General features: G+C 45.3%; 1 protein-coding gene across 3 annotated transcripts; it reads left to right on the forward strand.

The window, feature by feature from the left end:
- The first annotated feature begins 1,597 nt into the window (after positions 1 to 1,597).
- Positions 1,598 to 25,526, forward strand: LOC140604514 (cell adhesion molecule CEACAM8-like). Of its 3 annotated transcripts, XM_072775751.1 has the most exons (10): positions 1,598 to 1,754; positions 3,644 to 4,003; positions 5,993 to 6,271; positions 7,092 to 7,346; positions 16,160 to 16,438; positions 17,301 to 17,421; positions 18,386 to 18,438; positions 18,759 to 18,790; positions 19,205 to 19,246; positions 19,515 to 25,526. In XM_072775751.1, exons 1-10 carry the CDS (start codon positions 1,691 to 1,693, stop codon positions 19,578 to 19,580), a joined length of 1,551 nt encoding a protein of 516 aa, XP_072631852.1. In that variant the 5' UTR covers positions 1,598 to 1,690; the 3' UTR covers positions 19,581 to 25,526. The 3 variants fall into 3 exon arrangements, with proteins under 3 accessions (XP_072631852.1, XP_072631856.1, XP_072631860.1); XM_072775755.1 differs by lacking the exon at positions 16,160 to 16,438; XM_072775759.1 differs by lacking the exons at positions 16,160 to 16,438; positions 17,301 to 17,421; positions 18,386 to 18,438; ... (1 more) ...; positions 19,205 to 19,246; positions 19,515 to 25,526 and adding an exon at positions 7,532 to 8,083.
- Positions 25,527 to 26,162: the final 636 nt, after the last annotated feature.

A 26,162-nucleotide genomic window follows, 5' to 3' on the forward strand; every position in this document is an offset into this window, starting at 1 on the left:
AATGGTGGGTATTTGTCGTTTCTAATGGCTGAGTGATATTCCATTGTATACATAGACCACATCTTCTTTATCCACTCATCTTTCAATGGATACCGAGGCTCCTTCCACAGTTTGGCTATTGTGGACATTGCTGCTATAAACATCGGGGTGCAGGTGTCCTGGCCTTTCACTGCATCTGTATCTTTGGGGTAAATCCCCAGTGCAACTGCTGGGTCATAAGGCAGATCTATTTTTAACTCTTTGAGGAACCTCCACACAGTTTTCCAGAGTGGCTGCACCAGTTCATATTCCCAGCAACAGTGCAAGAGGGTTCCCCTTTCTCCACATCCTCTCCACCATTTGTTGTTTCCTGCCTTGTTAATTTTCCCCATTCTCACTGGTGTGAGGTGGTATCTCGTGGTTTTGATTTGTATTTCCCTGATGGCACGTGATGCGGAGCATTTTCTCATGTGCTTGTTGGCCATGTCTATGTCTTCCTCTGTGGAATTTCTGTTCATGTCTTTTGCCCATTTCATGATTGGATTGTTTGTTTCTTTGCTGTTGAGTTTAATAAGTTCTTTGTAGATCTTGGATACTAGCCCTTTATCTGATATGTCATTTGCAAACATCTTCTTCCATTCCGTTGGTTGTTTTTTAGTTTTGTTGACTGTTTCCTTTGCTGTGCAGAAGCTTTTTATCTTGATTAAGTTTCAATAGTTCATTTTTGCTTTTGTTTCCCTTGCCTTCATGGATGTATCTTGCAAGAAGTTGCTGTGGCCAAGTTCAAAAAGGGTGTTGCCTGTGTTCTCCTCTAGGATTTTGATGGAATCTTGTCCCACATTTAGATCTTTCATCCATTTTGAGTTTATCTTTGTGTGTGGTGAAAGAGAGTGGTCTAGTTTCATTCTTCTGCATGTGGATGTCCAATAAAGCACCATTTATTGAAGAGACTGTCCTTTTTCCAGTGGATAGTCTTTCCTGCTTTGTCGAATATTAGTTGACCATAGAGTTGAGGAACTATTTCTGGGTTCTCTATTCTGTTCCATCCGTCTATGTGTGTTTTTGTGCCAGTACCACACTGTCTTCATAATTCCAACTTTGTAGTACAACCTGAAATCTGGCATTGTAATGCCCCCGGCTCTGGTTTTCTTTTTCAATATTCCCTTGGCTATTTGGGGAACTGGGCGGTATTATGCTGAGTGAAGTAAGTCAATCGGACAATCATTATGTGATTTCACTCATACAGGGAATATAAAAAATAGTGAAAGGGATTATAGGGGAAAAGAGAGAAAATGAGGGGGAAAAATTAGGGCGACAGAACATGAGAGACTCCTAACTCTGGGAAAGGAACACGGGGTAGTGGAAAGGGAAGGTGGGTGGGGGGGGATGGGGTGACTGGGTGACGGGCACTGAGGGGGGCACTTGACGGGATGAGCACTGGGTGTTATACTATATGTTGGCAAATCGAACTTCAATAAAAAATATACATTAAAAAAAAGAGTCAGAAGTCAGAGGGGAAGAGGGGACCTGGAGTCCTGAGGGGGGGAGAGGAGGGAACCGGAGACCCCGCCCCGGCCCACGTGATCCCCCCGCCCACGCGCTCCCGGCCGAGGGGGAAGGACGCGGCGCTGTGGGGCGGACCGCGGGGCCCGAGCGTCTGCGCGGCGGCAGCTGCTCTCACCCCGGCCGGACGGAGCGGGCAGCGGGCACCATGGAGCCCCCCTCGGCCTCTCCCCGAGCAGGGCGCGGCCCCTGGCAGGAGCTCCTGCTGGCCGGTGAGGGGGCCGATCCCCTGGGAGGGGCGGGAGGACGGGGGAGCGGCGGCCTGGGGCCTGGGGCCTGGGGGGGCGGACGGGGCTCCTCGGGGGACGGGGCGGCGGGCGGGGCGGGGGAGCCGGCTCAGCGACGGGGCGGCCTCGGGATCTGCAAGTGGGGAGTGAGGGGCTGGGTCCCAAGGGCCTCCTCACCGGGGACTCAGTTTTGCAACCTGACGGGAACCACACCCAGGGACCCTAAACCCTGGCCTTGCCACCACCCTGGGGTCCTGACCGATAAGCGCCAGACTCGGAGGGCCCTGGGGACGCTCAGCCCTGGTATTTGCAGCCGGGCCACCCCGGGGGACAGCACAGAGCAGACCAGTCCCTGCTCCCTGAGCTCACTTCTCTGGGAAGAAGAGAGACACACAAAGACGTCGAGAATGTCAGTTGCCCATAAAGTTCAGGGTCCACTTCTGGGTTCTCTATTCTGTTCCATTGATCTATGTGTCTGTTTTTGTGCCAGTACCACACTGTCTTGATGACCACAGCTTTGTAGTACAACCTGAAATCCGGCATTGTGATGCCCCCAGATATGGTTTTCTTTTTTAAAATTCCCCTGGCTCTTCGGGGTCTTTTCTGATTCCACACAAATCTTAAAATAATTTGTTCTAACTCTCTGAAGAAAGTCCATGGTATTTTGATAGGGATTGCATTAAACGTGTACATTGCCCTGGGTAACATTGACATTTTCACAATATTAATTCTGTCAATCCATGACCATGGAATATTTTTCCATCTCTTTGTGTCTTCCTCAATTTCTTTCAGAAGTGTTCTGAAGTTTTTAGGGTATAGATCCTTTACCTCTTTAGTTAGGTTGATTCCTAGGTATCTTATGCTTTTGGGTGCAATTGTAAATGGGATTGACTCCTTAATTTCTCTTTCTTCAGTCTTATTGTTATTGTATAGAAATGCCACTGACTTCTGGGCATTGATTTTGTATCCTGCCATGCTACCAAATGGCTGTATGAGTTCTAGCAATCTTGGGGTGGAGTCTTTTGGGTTTTCTATGTAGAGTATCATGTCATTGGCAAAGAGGGAGAGTTTGACTTCTTCTTTGCCAATTTGAATGCCTTTAATGTCTTTTTGTTGCCTGATTGCTGAGGCTAGGACTTCTAGTACTATGTTGAATAGCAGGGGTGAGAGTGGACATCCCTGTCTTGTTCCTGATCTTAGGGGAAAGGTTCCCAGTGTTTCCCCATTGAGAATGGTATCTGCTGTGGGCTTTTTGTAGATGGCTTTTAAGATGCTGAGGAATGTTCCCTCTATGCCTACACTCTCAAGAGTTTTGATCAGGAATGAATGCTGTAATTTGTTAAATGCTTTCTCTTCATCTAATGAGAGGATCATATGGTTCTTGTTTTTTCTCTTGCTGATACAATCAATCACATTGATTGCTTTATGAGTGTGAACCAGCCTTGCATCTCCGGGATAAATCCCACTTGGTCATGGTGAATGTCATGTCAGGTACTGAAAAGGCCCTGAAGGGAACAGAAGAGGGAAAGGTCAGAGTGTGAGGACAGAAGGTCCTCAGAGGAGGCGTCAGGGCAGGCCTCTCCCAGGGACCCCCTGAGTGTGAGCAGGTATCTGAGGGCAGTGAGGGACTGAGCCACAGACATCTGAGGAAGAACATAGAAAACAGAGGAAATTAAGTTCAAAGGCCCAAAAGTAATGTCATCATGCCACTGACTTGACCAGCATGAGACACACAGAGACACCCAGATACGGGTGCACACTCACACACACACCTGGAGGCTGGGGGATTAGGACCTGCTCCATATCCAGGGCCCCAGCTCTCCATCCCAACACATAGGTCCAAACACTGATCTGTCCCCTCTTTTCCCTCCTAGTCTCACTCTTAATCTCCTGGAACCCGCTCACCACTGCCCAAGTCACTGTGGAATCCGTGCCTCCCAATGCTGCTGAAGGGAAGGACGCTCTTCTGCGGGTCCTCAATCTGCCTGGGGATACAGCAGGCCTTACCTGGTTCAGAGGGGAAATTGTAGCACCTGTCCATCAAATTGTATTATATGTAGTAGACACACGAGTAATTACCCCGGGGCCTGCACACAGTGGCAGAGAGATAATATACCCCAATGGATCCCTGCTGTTCCAGAACATCACCCTGAAAGACACTGGATCCTACATCCTACAAATCATAAACAGAAAATTTGAAACTGCACTAGTAACTGGAGAGCTCCGAGTATTCCGTGAGTAATTCCTCTCTCACCTCTGGTGTCGGGTGGGGGGCATTCTACTTCACACACACAGGATTCACAGGCTTGCACTGGGCCTCCATCCCTCTCTGCATTATGTCCCATGAGGGGTTCAAGCATTTAGGTGGGGACCCACACACACTGGAGACACATTTCCTGAGATACGAATTCCTTTCCTGGAATCCAGACTCTTGTGATCATCTGACCAAGACCCTGCAGGACTCATTCAAGGCCATGCCTGAGGGATCCTCCCCAGACTTCAGCCCAGAAAGCCTCTGCCCAGACCACTGTCTTGGGGCCCCTGATTCTGGTGACTCCGGGAGTCTGTGCCAGGATGGGGTTAGGGCTCCTGTGCAGAGTTGACTGGGAGCAAGGAATTCCCAAAAGCTGAAGCTGGTCACCAGCCAAGTGCTCAGTGTCAAGAGCCACATGAGGGGAGTGGCAGTACCTGGGCCTTCACCTGAGGCTCAGAATGGACAGCACAGACATAACAGGTCCCCAGTCCATTGGCCAACTGCTGTGGGGGACTGGGGGCCTCCAGAGGAAAGGCAGCTCCTCAGGGAGCAACAGAGCAGTAAGATGCTCCTGGCAGCTCCTCCTCCACCCAGATTCAGGCCCAGGGAGCCCTCTCCTGTGGGGTGAATAGGAACAGAGGCCATTTGATTGACCAGCTGCTATGGACAAAATTTAAATCAGATATTTCAGGATGTTAAAACTTAATTCACAGGCCTGGCAAGTAGACATCATCTACCGTTATTCCTCTTGCATCTGGGGAAACCAAGGCACAGGGAGAAACAGTCACTGAATAGGGGTCACACAAACTGATGAGCAGCACATCAGTCACCCAAGTTCTCTCTGCAGACCCAGCCCCATTGTCTCCTCCGTCAGTGGGAGGGATGCTGGTCTGGGTAGTGAAACCAAATGGAGGCTCACTCCAGTTTACTCAGAATGACCTGCCTCAGCAATCAGAGGGAGAATGCCCCTGCCCGCCACCCCAGGGGGCTCATCCTTACCTGCCTGTTTCCTGATGTGTTGCTGTTGGTCCCACTGGGGGGTAAGGGATGGGACTTGCCTTCCCCTCCCGACTCTGCGCCTGAAACCAGCACATGGTCCACGCGTAGCAGACTCAGTTGCTTTTGCTTAGGAGGGAAGGAGTGGATGGTGGGGGATTCTCTCCCGCTGGAGGGCAGAGAGCCTGTGTGGCCAGACCTCCTAGGATCCTGCACCCAGGACCCCTCTCTGAAGAGATGATGGATCATTCATCGCTCACCACCCCTGCTTCCTGATCATTCTCTGGCTCTTTGGTGGTCAGACTCGGCTCTGCCATGTAAGGGGTCGCTGCCTCATGTCACTCGTTATCAAACAGCCAGGGGGTGCTACATCTACATGCCGCGGGGGGGGGGTGGGCTGAGAAGTGAACTGACCTCTGGGCTTGTTCCTGGTTTTTTCAACAGTAACTATTGCTCAGAACCCATTCTCTAGGGCAGGCTGTCAGGTCTGTGATGAACCAGGAGAGGTCCGGGGCTCTCTGCATTTGTCTCAAATACTGACCAAATACTGTAATCCACATTTGAGAGGGCCTGTGCTTTCAGGCACACAGAGCAGGGGCCTTACCTTCTCTCAGAGCTCAAATCTGCATGCATTTGTCTTGAGATACACACCTGCCTTATTCTTTTAAAGACTCAGTTTGGCTGAGAGCTGGAGATGCCAACTCTGACTCATGATACCTGTGGAAAGAGGTGCCTGGGGCCTCAGTTGGTTAAGCATCTGCTTTCAGTTCAAGTCATGATCCCAGGGAGCTGGGTTCGAAGCCTGGGTGGAGATCCCTGCTCAGTGGGGAATCTGCATCTCCTTCTTCCTCTGCCTGTTCCTCCCCTTGCTTATGTGCTCTGTCTCTGTAATAAATAGAATCTTTAAAAAAAAATGTCTGCTGAGGAATCACAGGTACCACACAGGGCAATGTTCTCTCTATTGTCTGCACAGCGGAGTTACACAAACCCAGCATCACAAGCAACAACTCCAGCCCCGTGGAGAATGCGGATTCTGTAGTGTTAATGTGTGAAGCTCAGACTCAGAGCACAAGCTGCCTGTGGTCAGTAAACACTAAGAGCCTCCCGGACAGTCCCAGGCTGGAGCTGTCCCTGGACAACAGGACTCTCACTGTACATGGTGTCACAAGGAATGACACAGGACCCTATGAGTGTGAAACTCGGAACCCAGTGAGTGCTGATCGTAGTGACCCATTCACCCTGAATGTGCTCTGTGAGTAATTTCTGTTCCTACCTGGTCCAGGCTGTCCGCTCAAGTCCACACAGCCAGAGGCCAAGCCACATCCCTCCTTTTGGGGTCCATGTCCATGATCCTCAGCTGGACACCCAGCCTGCCATGGCTTCTTGTCCTGCAAACTTGGACAGGCTCAGCCTAAACAAGACTAGAAGGGGATGGGCTGCTCCTTCCTGAGAGGGTCAGCAGCCTGGGAGGGGAAACAGCTTCATGTCTCAGACCCAGGCTCAGTGAACACAGAGGGCTTCTTGTTGGGACGTTTTATCATTTTGTTTTATTTTAAAGATTTTATTTATTTTTTTATTTATTCATTCATGAGAGAGAGAGAGAGAGAGGCAGAGACACGGGCAGAGGGAGAAGCAGGCTCATGCAGGGAGCCTGAGGTAGGACTCAATCCTAGGACTCCAGGATCACACCCTGGGCCAAAGGCAGGCGCTAAACCGCTGGGTGGCCAGGGATCCCCTGGTTGGGACATTTATTTATTTTATTTTATTTTTTAAATTTTTATTTATTTATAATAGTCACCCAGAGAGAAAGAGAGAGAGGCAGAGACATAGGCAGAGGGAGAAGCAGGCTCCATGCACCGGGAGCCCGACGTGGGATTCGATCCCGGGTCTCCAGGATCGCGCCCTGGGCCAAAGGCAGGCACCAAACCGCTGCGCCACCCAGGGATCCCGGTTGGGACATTTAAAAACAAGGTTGGGACCCAGCTTAGAGGGACACTGTGGCTCTTATGCAGACTAGGAGGTTCCCCTTCCCTGGGATTCTATCCTGTGTGGCTTTATTCTGTTTGCTCCAGATGGCCCGGACACACCCACCATTTCCCCCTCAGACTCCTACTACCGTCTAGGGGCAAACCTCAGTCTCTCCTGCCACACAGCCTCTAACCCACCTGCACAGTATTCTTGGCTTATCAATGGGAGACTCCCGCCATTCACACAGGAGCTCTTTATCCCCAACATCACTGCCAACGATAGCGGATCCTATACCTGCCTCGTCTATAACTCTGGCACCTGCCTCAATAAGACCACAGTCAAGACCATCACCGTCTCTGGTAAGTGCATCCCTGGAGCATCTGTACTGAGCAGTGTGGTGAAGGTCTGTCTGCTTTTCAAAAAAGAGCCTATAAAAGTTATTTCCTATTTGCTTGATATGGTCAATCCCTAGGTCTGTCCCTCAACTCTCCCATGACATGTCTGCAGGCATTTCCTCCCCTTACTCTCAAAATTTTCATTGCAGACCTTGAGTTCCGCCTGGAACATGGAGAGAAGGGTTCTCAGCTCCAGAGAGCCCTATACACAAAGAGGACTTTGCAAATAGGGAAGAAAGAAGGATCCTCAAGTTCAAGTTGTTTTTTTGTTGTTGAATTGCAGAAGTGCTTTATATATTCTGGATGTTAACCTCTTACCAGATATGAGTTGCAAATGTTTCCTTCCAATCCATTCATTGCTGTCACTTTTTTATTTTTTAGTGAACTTTAATGTGACACTATATGACATGAACACAATGTGACATTAGTTTTGGGTGTGCAACATAGTGATCGAACAACTCTATACATTATACTGTGCCACACAATGTAACTCCCACCCATCACCAGGCAGCCCCATTAGAATATATTGACTGTATTTCATATCCTGTTCATTCCATAACTAGTGATACCACTCTGACAATTGTGTTTGGATGCACAGAAGTTTTCCATGTTGATGCAATCCCATTCATCTGTTCTTTCTTTTGTTGTCTTTGCTTTGGGTGTCATATCTAAGAAATCATTGGGAAATCCAGTCTCAATAAGTTTTTGCTTTGTGTTTTCTTCTAAGACTTTTACAGTTTAGACTCTTATGTTTAGCTGTCTGATCTTTTTTTATTTCTTTTAAAAAATATTTTATTTAAATTAAATTTGCCAACAGTGCTCATCCCATCAAGTGTCCTCCTTAGTGGCCATCACCCAATTACCCCATATCCCGACCCTCTTCCCCTTCTGCAAACCTTTGTTTGTTTCCCCAGAGTTAGGAGTCTGTCGTGGTCTGTCTTCCTCTCTAATTTTTTCCCACTTAGTTTTCCTCCTTTCCCTTATAGTCTCTTTCACTATTTCTTATACCACACATATGATTGAAGCCATAGGATAATTGTCTTTCTCCATTGACTTATTTCACTCAGCATAATACCCTCCAGTTCCATCCACATTGAAACAAATGGTAGGTACTAGTCCTTTTCGATGGCTGAGTAATATTCCATTGTATACATACACCACATCTTCTTTATCCATTCATCTGTTGAAGGATATTGTGGCTTCTTCCACAGTGTGGCTATTGTGGACATTGGTGCTATAAACATTGGGGTGCAGGTGTCTCGGCTTTTCACTGCATCTGTATCTTTGGGATAAATACTCAGTAGTGCAATTGCTGGGTCCTAAGGAAGCTCTATTTGTAACTTCTTGAGGAACCTCCACACAGTTTTCCAGAGTGGCTACACCAGTTCACATTCCCACCAACAGTGCAAGAGGGTTCCCTTTTCCATATCCTCACCAATATTTGTTGTTTCCTGCCTTGTTAATTTTCCCCATTCTCACTGGTGTGAGGTGGTATCTCATTGTGGTTTTGATTTGTATTTCCCTGATGGCACGTGATGTGAAGCATTTTTTCATGTGCTTATTGGCCAAGTGTAGGTCTTCTTTGGAGAAATGGGTGTTCATGTCTTCTGTCCATTTCGTGATTGGATTGTTTGTTTCTTGGATGTTGAGTTTGATAAGTTCTTTATAGATCTTGGATACTAGCCCTTTATCTGATATGTTATTTACAAATATCTTCTCCCATTCTGTAGGTTGTCTTTTAGTTTTGTTGACTGTTTCCTTTGCTGTGCAGAAGCTTTTTATCTTGATGAAGTCCCAATGGTTCATTTTTGCTCTTGTTTCCCTTACCTTCGTAGATATGTCTTGCAGGAAGTTTCTGTGGCCAAATTCAAAAAGGTTGTTGCCTGGGTTCTCCTCTAGGATTTTGATGGATTCTTGTCTCACATTTAGATCTTTCATCCATTTTGAGTTTATCTTTGTGTCTGGTGTAAGAGAGTGGTCTAGTTTCATTCTTCTGCATGTGGCTGTCCATTTTTTCCAACACCATTTATTGAAGTGATTGTCCTTTTTCCAGTGAATATTCTTTCCTGCTTTGTCAAAGATGAGTTGACCATAGAGTTGAGGAACCATTTCTGGGTTCTCTATTCTGTTCCATTGATCTATGTGTCTGTTTTTATGCCAGTACTATACTGTTTTGGTGATCACAGGTTTGTAATAGAGCTTGAAGTCAGGCATTGTGATACCCCCAGTTTTGTTTTGTTTTGTTTTTTCAACATTCATCTGGCTATTTGGGGTCTTTTCTGGTCCCATACAAACTTTAAGATTGTTTGTTCCAATTCTGTGAAGAAAGTCCATGGTATTTTGTTAGGGATTGCATTAAATATGTAAATTGCTCTGGGTAGCATTGACATTTTCACAATATTTATTCTTCCAATCCATGAAGATGAAATGTTTTCCCATCTTTTTATGTCTTCCTCTATTTCTTTCATAAGTGTTCTGTAGGTTTTAGAGTGTAGATGCTTTACCTCTTTGGTTAAGTTTATTCCTAGGTATCCTATGGCTTTGGGTGCAGTTATAAATGGGATTGATTCCTTAATTTCTCTTTCTTCAGTCTCATTGTTAGTGTATACAAATGCAACTGATTTTTGTGCACTAATTTTGTATCCTGCCAGATTACTGAATGGCTGTATGAATTCTAGCAGTCTTCGGGTGGATGGAATCTTTTGGGTTTTCTATATACAGTATCATGTCATCTGTGAAAAGGGAGAGTTTGACTTCTTCTTTGCCAATTTGAATGCCTTTTATTTCTTTTTGTTGCCTGATTGCTGAGGCTAGGACTTCCAATACTTCTAGTACTTCTAGTACTTCTAGTGGTGATAATGGATATCCCTGTCATGTTCCTGATCTTGTGGAAAGGCTCTCAGTTTTTCCCCATGAGAATGATATTTGCTGTGGACTTTTCATAAATGGCTTTTATGATATTGAGAAATGTTCCCTCTATCCCTATGATTTGAAGAGCTTTGATCAGGAATGGATGCTGTATTTTGTCAAATGCTTTCTCTGCATCTATTGAGAGGATCATATGTTTCTTGTCTTATCTTTTATTGATGTAATCTATCACATTGATTGCTTTATGAATGTTGAACTACCTTTGCATCCCAGGAATAAATACCAGTTGGTTGTGGTGAATAATCGTCTTAAGGTACTGTTGGATCCTATTGGCTAGTGTCTTGGTGAGAATTTTTACATCCATGTTCATTAGGGAAAGTAGTCTATAATTCTCCTTTTTGGTGGGGTCATTGTCTGGTTTTAGGATCAAGGTAATGCTGGCTTCATAGAATGAGTTTGGAAGTATTCCCTCCATTTCTATCCTTTGAAATAGCTTTAGTAGAATAGGTATTATTTCTTCTTTAAATGTTTGGTAGAAAAGAAGACATACACATGGCCAACAAACACATGAGAAAATGCTCCGCATCACTTGCCATCAGAGAAATACAAATGAAAACCACAATGAGATACCACCTCACACTAGTGAGAATGGGGAAAATTAACAAGATGGGAAAGAACAAATGTTGGAGAGGATGTGGAGAAAGGGGAACTCTCTTGCACTGTTGGTGGGAATGTGAACTGGTACAGCCAATCTCGAAAACTGTGTGGAGGTTCCTCAAAGAGTTAAAAATAAAACTGCCCTACAACTCAGCAATTGCACTGCTGGGGATTTACCCCAAAGATACAGATGCAGTGAAATGCCAGGACACCTGCACCCCGATGTTTATAGCAGCAATGTCCACAATAGCCAAACTGTGGAAGAAGCCTCAGTGTCCATTGAAAGATGAATGGATAAAGAAGATGTGATGATGGAATATTAATCAGCCATTAGAAACGACGAATATCCACCATTTGCTCCGACGTGGATGGAACTGGAGGGTTATTATACTGAGTAAGTAAGTAAGTCAATCGGAGAAGGGCAAACGTTATATGGTTTCATTTATATGGGAAATATAAGAAAGAGTGAAAGGGATTACAGGGGAAAGGAGAGAAAATGAGTGAAAATATCAGAGAGGGAGACAGAACATGAGAGAATCCTAACTCTGGGAAACGAACAAGGGGTAGTGGAAGGGGAGGTGAGCAGGGAGATGGGGTGACTGGGTGACGGGCACTGAGCGGGGCACTTGACGGATTGGACACTGGGTGTTATGCTATATGTTGGCAAATTGAACTCCAATAAAAAAATACAAAAAAAGTAAATATTTGGTAGAATTCCCCTGGGAAGCCATCTGGCCTTGGAGTTTTGTGTCTTGGGAGGTTTTTGATGACTGCTTCCATTTCCTCACTGGTAATTGGCCTGTTCAAGTTTTTTATTTCTTTCTGTTTCAGTTTTGGTAATTTGTCGGTTTCCAGGAATGCATCCATTTCTTCCAGATTGCCTAATTTGTTGGCCTATAGTTACTCATAATACATTTTAAAAATCATTTGTATTTCCTTGGTATTGGTTGTGATTGCTCCTCTTTCATTCGTGATTTTACTAATTTGAGTCTTTTTTCTTTTTAATAAGGCTTCCTAGGGGTTTGTCTATCTTATTAATTTTTTAAAATAAATTTTTATTTATGATAGTCACAGAGAGAGAGAGAGAGAGAGAGAGAGAGAGGCAGAGACACAGGCAGAGGGAGAAGCAGGCTCCATGCACCGGGAGCCCGATATGGGATTTGATCCCGGGGTCTTCAGGATCGTGCCCTGGGCCAAAGGCAGGTGCCAAACCGCTGCACCACCCAGGGATCCCCTCTTTGGTGATGTTCTGCTTAGAAAATCTGTCCTTTGCTGAGAATGCCGTGTTGAAGTCTCCTGCTATTAATATATTATTATCTATATATCTCTTTACTTTGGTTATTAATTGGTAGATATACTTGGCTGCTCCCACATTAGGGGCATAAATATTCATACTTGTTAGGTCTTCTGGTTGGATAGACCTTTTATGTATGATATAATGTCTCTCTTCATCTCTTATTACAGTCTTTGGTTTAAAATCTATTTATCTGATATGAAGATTGCTACCTCAGTTTTCTTTTGAGGACCATTTGAATGGTAAATCGTTCTCCACCACCTCATTTTCAATCTGGAGGTGTTCTTAAGCCTAAAATGAGTCTGTTGTAGATAGCATATAGATGGGTTGCTTTTTAATCCAGTCTGTTCCCCTGAGTCTTTTGATTGGATCATTTAGCCCATTCACTTTCAGAGTAACTATTGAAAGAGATGAATTTAGTACCATAGTATTACCTATACAGTCCCTGTTTCTGAAGATTGGTTTTTTGGGGTGCTTTTTCCTTCACTTATAAGGTCCCCCTTAATATTTCTTGGAGAGCTTGTTTGGTGGTCACATATTCTTTCAGTTTTTGTCTATCCTGAAAACTCTTTGTCTCTCCTTCTATTCTATTGAGCCTTGCTGGGTAAAGTATTTTTTTTTCTTGGATAAAGTATACTTGGCTGCATGTTTTTCTCATTTAGTACCCCGAATATATCATGCCAGCCCATTTCTGGCCTGCCAGGTCTCCATGGATAGGTCTGCTGCTAATATGATATTTCTCCCCATATAAATTAGAATCTCTTGTCTTGAGCTGATTTTAGGATTTTTTCTTTATCTCTGAAATTTGCAAGCTTCACTATTATATGTCGGGGTGTTGATCAGTTTTTATTGATTTTGGGGGGGCTCCTCTCTATCTCATAGATATGAATGCCTGCTTCCTTTCCCTGATGAGGGAAGTTCTCAGCTATAATTTGTTCATATATACTTTGTGGTCCTCTCCCTCCACATCTTCTGCAATCCCAATGAGGTGAATATTATTCCTTCTCAAACTATCACTTATTTCCTGAAGCCTCTCCTTGTAGGTTTTTGATTGTTTTTCTCTTTTTCCCTCAACTTCCTTCCTTCTATCAACTTGTCTTCTATGTCACTCTCACCTCATTAACCCCAGCAGTTAGAGCATCCACCTTAGATTGCATCTCAGTTAAAGTATTTTTAATTTTGGCCTGATTAGATCGAAATTCTGCAGTAAGAAAATCTCTAGAGTCCTTTATTGCTTTTTTCAAGAGCTACCAATAACTTTATAATTGTATCCCTGAATTGTATCTCTGACATGCTACTTAAATCCATATCCATTAGATCTGTGGCAGAGAGTATTACTTCTGGTTCTTTCTTTTGTGGTCAATTTTTCCTTCTAGTAATTTTGTCCAGTGCAGAATGGCTGTATGAGGGAGCAGCGTCAAAAATAACCATAACCTAAATGAAACACACCCTAGACAATTCCAAAGAGGTCAGGGAGCAGAAGAGAAAAGAAAAAGAAAGGAAAAGAAAAGAAACCCCATGAAAGTGAAAAAATTTTAAAATAGTAAAAAATTAAAAAATAAGGGTGGGGAGGAAGTGGTTGGGGAGAGAGAATATAGTCTCAGAGTGGACCAAGAGGGTAATCCTCTTGCTTCAGAGTATACTTTGTTCTGTATGTTAGAAGGTGCTTGGAGAATACCCAGGTGATTCAGCAGTTTAGCACCTGCCATCAGCCCAGAGTGTGGTCCTGGAGTCCTGGGATCGAGTCCCACATTGGGATCCCTGCGTGGGGCCTGCCTCTCCCTCTCCCTCTGCCTGTGTCTCTGTCTCTGTCTGTCTCTCTTTCTCTCTCTCTGTCTGTCTTTAATGAATAAATAAATAAAATCTTTAAAAAAAGAGGTAATAATTTCCAAATTTATATAAACCAGCAAAACTTATATAGAGACACAACAGCTACCACAGAAACAAAAACAAGATAAAAGGGGTGGGGGGCAGAATGGGAAGGAAGAGAGAATATAATCTCACAGAATGAACCAACATGGTGTTCCACTTGGTTCTGAGTGTGTTTTGGTTTGTATGTTAGAAGGTACTAAATTCCAAAATTATAAAACAAAACAAGGCTAAAAAAAAACAAAACCAACCCATAACTTATATATCTACAAAAATTAAATTTAATATGTTGAAAGGAATCCAAAAATTAAGAATATATCTATAGCATGTAATTGTAAAAATAATGAAAGTCAAAAAGGAAAAAACTTAAAAGTGAAGAGTTGATAAGATATTGGAGTTATAGCAGGAAAAAAAATATTGGATATTTTTAACCTGAAAGGTAAACAACTTATAAGGGAAAAACCTCAAGTTCTAGAAATTATTTTCCCTAAGTTCTGGAGCTTTCCAGTGCTGCTTGGTCAGTAAATTTGCTATTCCCCTGTTCTTCCAGCTGTTCTGGGGGAAGGCCTGCTGCACTGATTCTCAGGTGTCAGGGACAGAGATGCCCTGCCTTTGGCCTGGCATGAAGCTGATTGTCCTGTGAGGCCTTTGTTTCCCAGGCCCCGCCTCTCCCAGGTGAAAGAAAAGAAAGGGCAGTGGCCAGATCTCCAGCCCTGGAGGCAAAAGCTCCCCAGGTGTACCAAGCTGCAGTCTCTCAGTGCATACTGGTTTAGGTCCTCCCGGGAGTATGCATGGGGGCACTGATTTGTAGAAATTTGTAGGGGCCTAGCAGCAGGAGAGCTTTCCCTGTCTTGTGCACTCCTCATTCCTCCTTTCCCAGAGGGAATGGAGGATAGCTAGCTTCTGTATGTTTCCTGGCTCTGGGACAGAAAGTGCTGTGCTGCTGGATTTTTGCCCCTGGAAGGGATGGAGGATAGCCTGTTTCTGTTCACTGCCAGGCAACCTTCCCAGCCTGCCTCTCCCAGATGCCCCAGGAGGATTGCTGCGTTCCAGTCCTGTACTGCAATCTGACTGCAGTTTGCACTTTATGGTACCAGTTAAGCTTTCTCCTGGGTGCCCCTATTTTTACTGTGTCTCTAGGAATATTGAGACTTCACTGCCCCTCCTGCGATTCTGCTATATTTCCCCCACTGAGCCCTTTCCAGTCAGGGAAGACTCTCTCAGGAGCAGATTTCTAAAGTTTCCAATTCTGCACTGCACTGTTTTCCTGCAGTGACTTTCCAAGGCTCCCTCCCCCGCTGATTATCTTCTGATATATCCCCTCCATTCCTCTTCTCTGCCTTCTTACCTTGTAAGAAGTGATCACTTTTCTCTCTGTAGCATTCCAGCTGTTCTCTCTTTATACCTCAGGTTGAATTCATAGGTGTTCAGGAAAGTTTGAAAGTTATCTAAGTCTAGGGGACCAGATGAAACAAGGACCCCTACTCTTCTGCCATCTTGCCTCCTTCTCATTGTCTGATCACTTGAAGTTAATTTTTGTACATGGTATAAGGTCGGATCCAACTACATTCATTTTCATGGATATCCAGTGTTCCCACACCATTTGTGGATTACATTTTTTCTTCATTGAATGGTCATGACAACCTTATTGAAATCATTGGACCACATATGACAGAGTTTGTTTCTGGGGTGCCTATTCTATTCCATTTCTCTCTATGTCTGTCTTTATATCACACTCCTGTTAAGGTGGTTACTGTAACTTTGAAGTCAGGAAGTAGGAATCTTTCCCCCTGATGATGTGGTTGCTGGCCATGTGAAGGGAAGAGATTCCTGGTGCTGATATTACAGAGACATCCAGGCAGAGCAGACACATGACTGAGGACCAGAATGTGAGGGATGGTGGAGGGTGTAGGCCTCTCCTTATAGAGCATCACCTGAAAAAAGACACTTATCCTTCTGCAGACAGGAGAGTCATATTCTTGAGTACATTTACAGAGCCTGCTGGGGCTCTCAGATGTATGAGATCTCAGAGGAAGATGTGTGGCCTCAGGCCAATTCTCATTCCATCACCTCCTGTGTTTCTCTGCAGAGCCAGTGCCAAAGCCCTCTCTCTGGGTCACCAACTTCACAGTCACAGAAAATAAGGACTCTGTGGTCCTGACTTGCTCCACAAGTAATGCGGGGGTCTCTATCCAGTGGTTTTTGAATGGCCAGAATCTAAAGCTCATGGAGAGAAGGAACTTGTCCCAGGGCAACAGCAACCTGACCATACACCCTGTCAAGAGGGAGGATTCTGGGAATTACCAGTGTGAGGTCGCCAACCCCGTCAGTTCCAGTAAAAGTGACCCCATCAAGCTGGATGTGATCTGTGAGTGACCCTTGACCACTCACCCTTCCTTCAGTATATTTTGCTGGGAGGGGATATCAAATGGATGCATCCTCAGAGAAGGCGAGAGCCTCCTTCATAGTGTGTAGGACAATGTGAATAAGGTCTCCAGAATTAAATTAATCTTGTCAGCATTTTGGTTCTGATATGTATCAGCTGTTGGACATCAGGCAAGACGCTCAACCTGCTAAATTTCATTGAGCTTATGAGATGAAATCCTGAGATAGTATCATACACAGATTTAGGACTCAATGAAATTTAGAGGTATTTTTCCTTTATTAAGTTTTTGTTACTAGCTGTAATGTCATGTGGACTTGAGATTAAGTGCTGTATTATCAAGTTCCAGCTCTGTGACTTTTACTGATTTGGATAAGCCCTTTAAACGCTCAGATACTCATTTTGCACAGTGGGGATGATACCAAGCCCCTCATGGCAGGAGAAGAGCAGATGAGATAATATTTCTCTTGTGCCTTGCATAGAGCTGACCTCAAAAGCAGTCAGAATGTTATTCTCTTTAATCAGTACTGAATGGACAGGTAAGGGCCTTCTTTTAAGACCAACAATGATAAAAAAGGAAGACAGGAAGAGGTATAATATGAGAGGATGAACAGTCCCAGAGGTGGGGGGACAATGTAAAGATTAGAGAAAGTCCAAGGTTTCACTGTGAGGAACAGAAATGATGTAGCAGTCGGGGGTGAGGACTATGTGGTGACCACACACACACACCACCCAGACCTCAGTGGCCTTGCCTTACTCCCTAAGCAGGCCCTTCCCCCACCATCCCTCTTGGTGTCCCCAGATTCGACTTGGGACTCGTTCCCCTCCCTTTTTCTTCTTATTTCAGATGAAAGAAGCACCACAGGCCTCCCTGTGAGGTCCATCATTGGCACTGCACTTGGGGTTCTGCTTGGAATAGCACTCACAGCTTCCCTGGGGTGTCTCTTGCTCTGCACAAAGACTGGAAGGTAAAATGGCATTTCCCACAAACTTATCCTGTCCCACAGCTCACCCCCAGACAGGAAGACCCTGTCCTGACCCATGATTCTGGGCTGGCTCTTCCAGGCCTCCCATCTGCCCCCTGGGTTTTCCCTCTCATTGCATCAGGCTCCCTCCCGACCACCTGCTGACCTGGGTGCTTCATTCACAGCCTCCTTGGTTATAAATTAGGGGCAACTAGGAAACAGCTCCTCAGGGTTGTCCTGGTTCACTTATCAAATCTACAGCAATGCTGTAAGTGATCAATAACAGCACCTCCCCATAGTTTATTTAAGACTATATACCATGTGAGGTGGATTTGTGACCTCAGGATATGAGGGTGGTCCTGGCCAATGCCACCCAAGGGAGACTGGAATAACCTGCCAGGCCAGGCAGGGTCATCCCCCAAAATGGCAGATACAGGAATCAGAGCCTCTGTTGTGTGAGATCAGAGAACCTGGGCTCATCCAGGGAGAGATCCTGTGACATGCTTTATGCCTCTTCCAGGCAGATAGAGATGGAATAAAGGCTGTTGTCACATTACAGCATCTTCTGGCCTGAGAGAGTGAGGGTCTGACCACATCAGGGGCCCCGCATTCAGGGATCCAGCATCCCCAGGGCTCCCCACATGTCCTGAACATACACCTGCAGCCTTTCCCCTTCCGCTCAGTCAAACCCTCATGTTTGATTCCTCTCCTGGGTCCTCCATCTCTTTTCAGGACAATTTCTCCTAGATTTCATTGTCTGCAGGTCTTCCCCTCTGGGCCTGGGACAGATGTGCTCCCAAGGCCTTTCCTTTCTCCTCTCCTGGGCCCTTGCTTTCTTAATCAGCAGTGGTGGAGAGAGGAATTCTCAAACTCCTGCCTGAATGAGGATTTTCCTTTTCCCCTGCTCTGACACCAAATGCTGTGACTTCACCTTGCACCCCTCACCCATAAGCATGATCTCTTCTAGGGCCAGTGCCTGGCATGATGTCAGAGAGCTCTGGCATCCAGCATCCACTGCCCGTGAGTATTGTTCAGCCCTGGTGGTACTGGGAGCTCCATAGATCTGCCCCACAATGTCCACTCCTGGAGTCACCCCCTTGACTTCTGACTCTTTCTCTGGGGCTTCAGCCAGGGTACCTCCACTACCTATAATTCCTGACCTCTGGAAATCTGATCATTAGTCAGCACCTGGCCATCACTGGGCTCTAAAATGGACCATCAGTCTCCCTGGGAGGTTATCCTTTTGTGGTTCTCTGAGAGCTAAAGACATGTCCCTGACTGGGAGGGTGAGCTCAAGCTTCCTCACAGCCCTGGGTGCTAATTCCTGTCTCTGCTCTCAGGCCATGGTCCAGCCAGCAGCAACACATCCCCGGTAAGCTCACTCCTCCCCCACTCTTTCCACTGGGGACCAGGCTGTGCAGGCTCAATGCAGGGCCACCAATCAATTCCACAGGACAACACAAGGCCTGTGTCCCCCAGTAGCCAGGACAAGGCAAGCCTCATTCCGGCCAAGAATGGATCGACCCTCTCCTGGGGCAGGACCAGCCCCCACCATGTACTGAGTTTTCCCTGCTCCCTGGCCTAGTGTGAACCCTGGAGGTCATCCAGGGGCAGATGGGCACTGAGACCATCAGCCAGGGGTCAAGAGCTAACAGGATTGGGGCAGAGAATGCAGTGGGGAATGAGCTGGGACAGGGGTTTGGGTTAGCGGGCTTGGAGAAGGCTGCTCAAGAGGCAGATCTGGTCACTTCTTCTCTGTTATCAACACCCATTCTCTTCTGTTTAGGACTCACTGTCCAGCCCCATGGCAGCAGTTCCTATCTACCAGGTGAGTAGGGCAATGGATGTTCTGGTCCCTAAATCCCAAGGGGGCTGAAGATCTGCCTCTAACCTACCCCTGGCTGTGCATTCAGGTTCAGGAAACAGCAGAGTAAAGCAAAGTAGGGGGATGGTAGGGGGAAGAAGGGGCCTGTGGCAGGAACCTGCCACACAGCCAGGCTCCCAGAGAGCAGCCCTATTATGCCTGGAACCTGAAAGTCTCCCAGATATGTTCTAAGAGGGTTACAGGGGTTCAGAGGCTTCTTCTTGTTTTACAGGAATTACAACACCCTGACACAAACATTTACTGGCAGATTAAACCCAAAGCAGAAGTAGCTTCTTAGTTTCCCCATGGTACTGCTCCTTGCATGGACCCTCCTGAGACTCCAGACCTAAGTGGTGTCGGGAGCCGCTATCTGAGCCAGAGAACCAGCAATAAACCTTGAGGATATTCAGGGACATGGATCAATTCTGGTCAAGTTCATCAACCTTCTCTACAAACTGCTGGTGAGCAGCCTGGACCTAGTCATTTGACTGTGGAGTCACTTCCTCCAGTGATATGCACAGCACCCTCACTGCCCTAGGTGGTGGAGACAGAGGCCAGTCCATCTCCACATGCTCCTTGTTAAGAATGGAGAAAAAAAAAAAAAAAAGAATGGGAGAAAGCAGACACACCTAGAAGATCAAGGCTCCCAAGCCCTGGGAAGGCCTGAGGGTCCTCAGCACCACGGACAGCGTCTCAGCCCTGCTCCTCCCAGGACTTGAGCAGGGAGGAGCAATGAGGGACTGCTGGAGAGGCTGCCCATTTCTGTTCTACAGAAGAGAGTGCAGTGAGGCAGAAGTAGCATTTTCATGGGACAACCCGATTCTGCTCTCATCTCTCAATCCTAAACACTTTACACATGTGTGGATGTTCCTCTCTGGCACAACCATTCCAGCTCCCTGCATGGCTGATGGCTGCCTCCAGAGTGTGGCCTCAGGGCAGATGGGAGTCTGCTCCAGCCTCTTGGGAGACAACCTGCCCCCTGAGATTCAAGCCACTCCCTTGCCTACTGAAGGCAGAAATGTTTCATGATGAACTTCTGACCCTTCATGCCTGACCTTGGAAACACACCCATTACCCATCACCCAGCCCCCCTGAGCACAACATCCTGTTTCCTGAGCCCCAGGCAGCAGGGCTGAGCAGAACCCTGGGCTCTTCCCCCAGCTCCTCCTGACTGATCCCTGTGCCTGGTGTCAGAGTCCTTTGCCCTCTGCCTGCCCTTCTGGGCAGAGTAAACGTTCCACCCAAGGGCAAGTGGAGCCTGAAGATCTCCCAGGGTAGAAGCCAACATTTGAGGGTTCCTGCATCTGCCTGTGACCCCTCAGAGGGAGAGAAAAGACTAGGCCCCTCAGAGCCTCCCCCATCTCCTCCTTCACATCCACATTCTATCTACAGAACCAACTCTGATGTTACGGACCCAGCCCTGCCCTTCTATGGGGCTCAGGTCCATTCTGTCCACTGACAGTGTCCAACATAAGGGCCACCTGGGTGCTCTTCTCTTTATGATTTCTTTCTTTCTTTCTTTCTTTCTTTCTTTCTTTCTTTCTTTCTTTCTTTCTTTCTTTCTGCTTTTAGTTTGGTTCCCTTTTCTCTTATTTTCCTAGTTCTTGTGGTAAACTTAGATGACCAATTTGAGTATTTCCTCACTTGTAAGCATTTCTGGGTACAAATTCCCTACTCAGGGTGGCTCAGAGGTTTGGTGCCTGCTTTTGGCCTGAGGCGTGATCCTGGAGTCCCGGGATCGGGTCCCGCATACGGCTTCCTGCATGGAGCCTGCTTCTCCCTCTGCCTGTGTCTCTGCCTCTCTCTCTCTCTCTGTGTCTCTCATGAATAAATAAATAAAATGTTTTTTAAAAAAACACAAATTCCCCACTCAGCACAGGATAAGCTGCATCCCACAAATAGTGAAGATTCTTTTTGTGTATTTAATTTAATTCTGTGTATTTTTAAAATTTCTTTTGAGACTAGCTTTTTGATCCATAGTTTATTTACATATATGTATCTTACTTTCCAAATGTTTCGGAGATTTTTCTGTTATTGATTTCTAGTTTGATTACTATTTTTATTTTTTTAAAGATTTTATTTATTTATTCATGAGAGACACACAGAGGCAGAGAAACAGGCAGAGGGAAAAACAGGCTCCCTGTGGGGAGCCCAATGTGGGACTCCATCCCAGGGCCCCAGGATCACAACCTGCGCCAAAGGCGGATGCTCAACCGCTGAGCCACCCAGGAGCCATGATTACTATTTTTAGAGAATATTCTCTGATTTCAATTATTTTAATTTTGCTTAGGGGCAGAACTCATGGGTGGCTCGGTCAGTTAAGGTCTGCCTTCGTCTCAGGTCATGATCCCAGGTTGGGGTAAAGCCTCCCCCCATCAAGTTTCACATGGGCCCCCTCCTCAGTGGAGGGCTTACTTCTCACTCTGCCCCTCCCTCTGCTTGTGCTCCTTCCCTCTCTCTCTCTCCATAACAAATAAATAAAATCTTTGAATATATTTGATGGGCACCTGGGTGGCTCAGTCAGTTAAAGGTATGCCTTCAGCTTGGGTCATATTCCCAGGGTCTTGGGATCATGCCCCACATAGGCCTTCCTGCTCAGTGGGAGCCTGCTACTCCCTCTGCTACTCTTTCCTGTGCTCTCTCACTCTCTCTCTCTAAAAAATAAATAGTCTTAAATTTGGTTTGGGGCACCTGGCTGCCTTGGTCAGTGGAGCTTGTGTCTCTTGATGTCAGTATCGTTAGTTTGAGCCCCCAAAGGGGTGAAAGAAGTGGTTATTTCAAAACAATGTAAACAGGGTTAGCTTTAGATTGGACACCAAACATAAGCAATGGAGAAGGATGAATTGGATATCTTTTCTTTTGGCCATTCTTTTTAGCAGGTCAGCTGGCAACAAATTTTCATATTCTTCCTCCATCTGAAAATTTCCTTATTTCCCCTTTACTCCTGAGGATCATTTGCCAGAGACAGGATTTGTCCTCCACTTAAAAAACAGGCCACTTCCTTCTGGCCTCCATGCCATCAGATATAAAACCTACCGTCACTTGAATCAGTGTTCCTTAATATGCAATGGGTTGTTATTCTGGCTGTTTTTCAAGACAGTCTTTTCTCTTGTTTTTAGTTTTCAGAAATTTGTCATGTGTCTTAGTGATGCTTATCATGTTCGGGCTTCACTCAAGCTAAATTTGGACTATTATTTCTTCAGAACTTTTTCAGCCCATACTTTTTTCCTTCTTCAGGTATGCAGTAGCACCAGTGTGAGATCCTTTCTTTTTTAAGATTTATTTATTTATGGGATGCTTGGGTGGCTCAGCAGTTGAGCATCTGTCTTTCACTCAGGGCGTGATCCTGAGGTCCAGGATCAAGTGCCGCATTGGGGTCCCTGCAGGGCGCCTGCTTCTCCTTCTGCCTATGTCTCTGCCTCTCCCTCTGTGTCTCTCATGAATAAGTAAATAAATCTTTTTTTTATTTTTAAGAGTTTTTAAAAATTTATTCATGAGAGACAGAGAGACAGAGACACAGGCAGAAACGCAGGCAGAGGGATAAGCAGGCTCCATGCAGGGAGCCCAATTGGGACTCAACCCGGGGACCCCAGGACCACGCCTTGGACTGAAGTCAGGCGCTAAACCACTGAGCCACCCAGGGATTCCAATAAATCTTTTTTTTAAGGTTTATTTATTTATTTGGGAGAGAGAGATAGAGAGATGCTCCTGAGAATGGGGAGGGCAGAGGAAAAGAATCCTCAAGCAGATTCCCCACTGAGCAGGGAGCCCAGTGCCGGGCTTGACCTCAGGACCCTGACATCATGACCTGAGCCCAAATCAAGAGACCACAAGTCAAGGAGTATTAGCAGACTCCAGAAACTGGAAAAGGCAAGAAAATGGATCTACCTCTAGAACCTCTAGGAAGGAATGTGGACTTGCAAATATATTTATTTTAGCTCAGTAAAACCCATATTGGACTTCTGACCTCCCAAAACATAAGATAAGAAATGTCTGTTGCTTTTGAGCTGTCGTGTTGGTGGTTATTTGTTACAGCAGTAACTGGAAGCTAATGTAGACATCATAGTAGATTATATTGTTGTATTAATATCAAATTGGGGGAACTTGAGTATCATTCATTGGATATATAGGAGAAAATCCTGGTTCTGATGAGATATCGGCTGAAGTTAGAATGAAGTATTAAGATACCTATAACTTTCATTTGATTCATCAAAAAATCATATATATATACATATATGTAAAATGAAGGTTTGTATGCATGCTAATGAGTATATTTACATTTTACATGTATACACATAGAATACACATGTGGCATTGGTAAATAAGCATGAAAGATATATGAGAGTTCCCTCTAATAATAATCTTGCAACTTTCTCTAAGTTTGATGTTTTGTAATTGGTGGGGCCTAATATTTTAGAAGTACATACAAAGTGTTTCCAAACAATATTGTATGATTTCTAATATTGAATCCAGTGGGTGGAGGAGTATAAGGGAGATAGGTACAGCAAGGTTCACAGGATTTGATACTTTGGAGCTGGAGATGGGTACATGGGGGTTCAGGATACTATCAGGATACTATTCTCTCTGATATAATGAACTAGAGTCCATTTGTACACGTTTGTATACAAACTCTCTTTGTATATCTGAGATTCTCCATATGAAAAGATTTTAAGGAAAGAGAATAAATTTTCCACTTCATAAGTTTAATCAGTTTCATAGAACTTTCAAGACAAATCGTCTCAAAATCAGACAAGTTGGGATCCCTGGGTGGCGCAGCGGTTTGGCGCCTGCCTTTGGCCCAGGGCGCGATCCTGGAGACCCGGGATCGGGTCCCACGTCGGGCTCCCGGTGCATGGAGCCTGCTTCTCCCTCTGCCTTTGTCTCTGGCGCTCTCTCTCTCTCTCTCTGTCTCTCAGTCTTTCATGAATAAATAAATAAATAAAATCTTAAAAAAAAAATCAGACAAGTTCATCCATAGAAAAGAGAGAATATCCCCCAACTCATTCTGAGGTTACTATAACCTTTAAATGGAAAGAGGACCAACAACCAATGTACAAAAAGAGGAAAGTATCAGGCCAGTCATCCTGATGTACAGAGAGGCAAAAATGCTAGACAAGGTATTCTCAAACCAAATTCAATAGTACATAGAATAAGACAGTAGACCAGGACTAAGTTCAGTTTGTCCCAGGAAAGCAAAGGTGATTGAACATTAGAAGCATATAAATGGGGGGCACCTGGGTGGCTCAGTGGGAGAAGTGGCTGGCTCTTGATTTTGGCTCAGGTCATGAAGTCAGGGCCCTGGGTTAGATCCCCTTATGAGGCTCAGAGTTCAGTCAGGAGTCTCCTTGTTTCCTTTCTCTCTCTCTCTCTCTCTCTCCTCTCTCTCTCTCTCTCTCTTTCTTTTAAGATTTATTTATTTATTCATGAGAGACACAAAAAGACAGAAAGAGACAGGCAGTGAGAGAAGCAGGCTCTCTGTGGGGAGCCTGATGGAGGACTCAACCCTAGGACCACAGGATCATGAGGTGAGCCAAAAGCAGTTGCTCAACCACTGAGCCACCCAGGTTTCCTCCTTGTGGATTTCTCTCCCTGTGCTCCTGCCCATCCCTGCTCTCACAAATAAATAAATATATCTTTTTAAAGAAGGCATTTATAACTGGAAGAGAGCTGGAACTTCTTGGGTGCTAACAATGTTCTGTTTCCTGATCTAGCTGCCAGATTCATGGGCGTTTTTGAAAACTCAGTAAGCAAAACATTTCACTATGTAATGGTCCTCTACCTCCTCAACTTTTTATGATATAAACTCTTTGAAAGACCACCAGACATGCTGTCATGTAGGATGTCCATATTCTGACTTTGTTTCCTTGTGTCATTTCACTTGCTTCTCTAAACCCTATACTTCCCTTTTATTGGAAAATGAATATCAAAGCTTAAATAGATTCAGGTTACATTTTTTTCATCAAGAATGCTTCTTGGGTTTTATATTGCATCATATTAAGAGGCCTTTCTTAACTAGTTGTCTAGACTTATGCCAGTGTCACTATTTTAGTGACAAAAATTGGGGACAGCCCGGGTGGCTCAGTGGTTTAGTGCCACCTTCGGCCCAGCGTGTGATCCTGGAGACCCGGGATCGAGTCCCACATCAGGCTCGCTGCATGGAGCCTGCTTCTCTCCTCTGCCTGTGTCTCTGCCTCTCTCTCCCTCTGTATCTCTCATGAATAAATAAATAAAATCTTTTAAAAAATGGACGAGTGGGCATTTTCTAAAGGTTCTATTTAAATTCTAGTTAGTTGGGGCTCCTGAGTGGCTCCGTCAATTGAGCATCTGACCTTTGGTTTCAGATTAGTTCATGATCTGGGGTCATGGGATCAAGGTCTGCATCAGGCCCCAGTGCTCAGTGGGGAGTCAGCTAGAGATCCTCTCCCACTCTCTCTGCCCTGCCCCACTTCAAAAAAAAATCTTTAAAATTTAAAGAATAAAATAAAATATATTGCAGTTAGTTAACATATAGTGTAATATTAGTTTCATCTCTACAATACAGTGATTCAACACTTTCTTACAATACCCAGTGCTCATCAGAACAAATGCCCTCCTTAACCCCATCTCCTATTTCACTCATTCCCCCACATATCTCCCTTCTGGCAACCAACAGTTTATTATTTATAGTGAAGACTTTGTTTCCTCATTTGCCTCTCTCTGTGTCTCTCTTTTTCCCTATTCTAATTTGCTTTGTTTCTTAAATTCCACAGGAGTGAAATAATATGGTATTTCTCTATCTCCGACTGACTTATTTCACTTATATAATACTTTCTATCTCCATCCACATTGTTGCAAATTACAAGGCTTCATTACTTTTTGTGGCTCAGTCTTATTCTAATGT

The sequence above is a fragment of the Canis lupus genome, chromosome 1 (genome assembly GCF_048164855.1).
Source record: "Canis lupus baileyi chromosome 1, mCanLup2.hap1, whole genome shotgun sequence".
Taxonomy (NCBI): domain Eukaryota; kingdom Metazoa; phylum Chordata; class Mammalia; order Carnivora; family Canidae; genus Canis; species Canis lupus.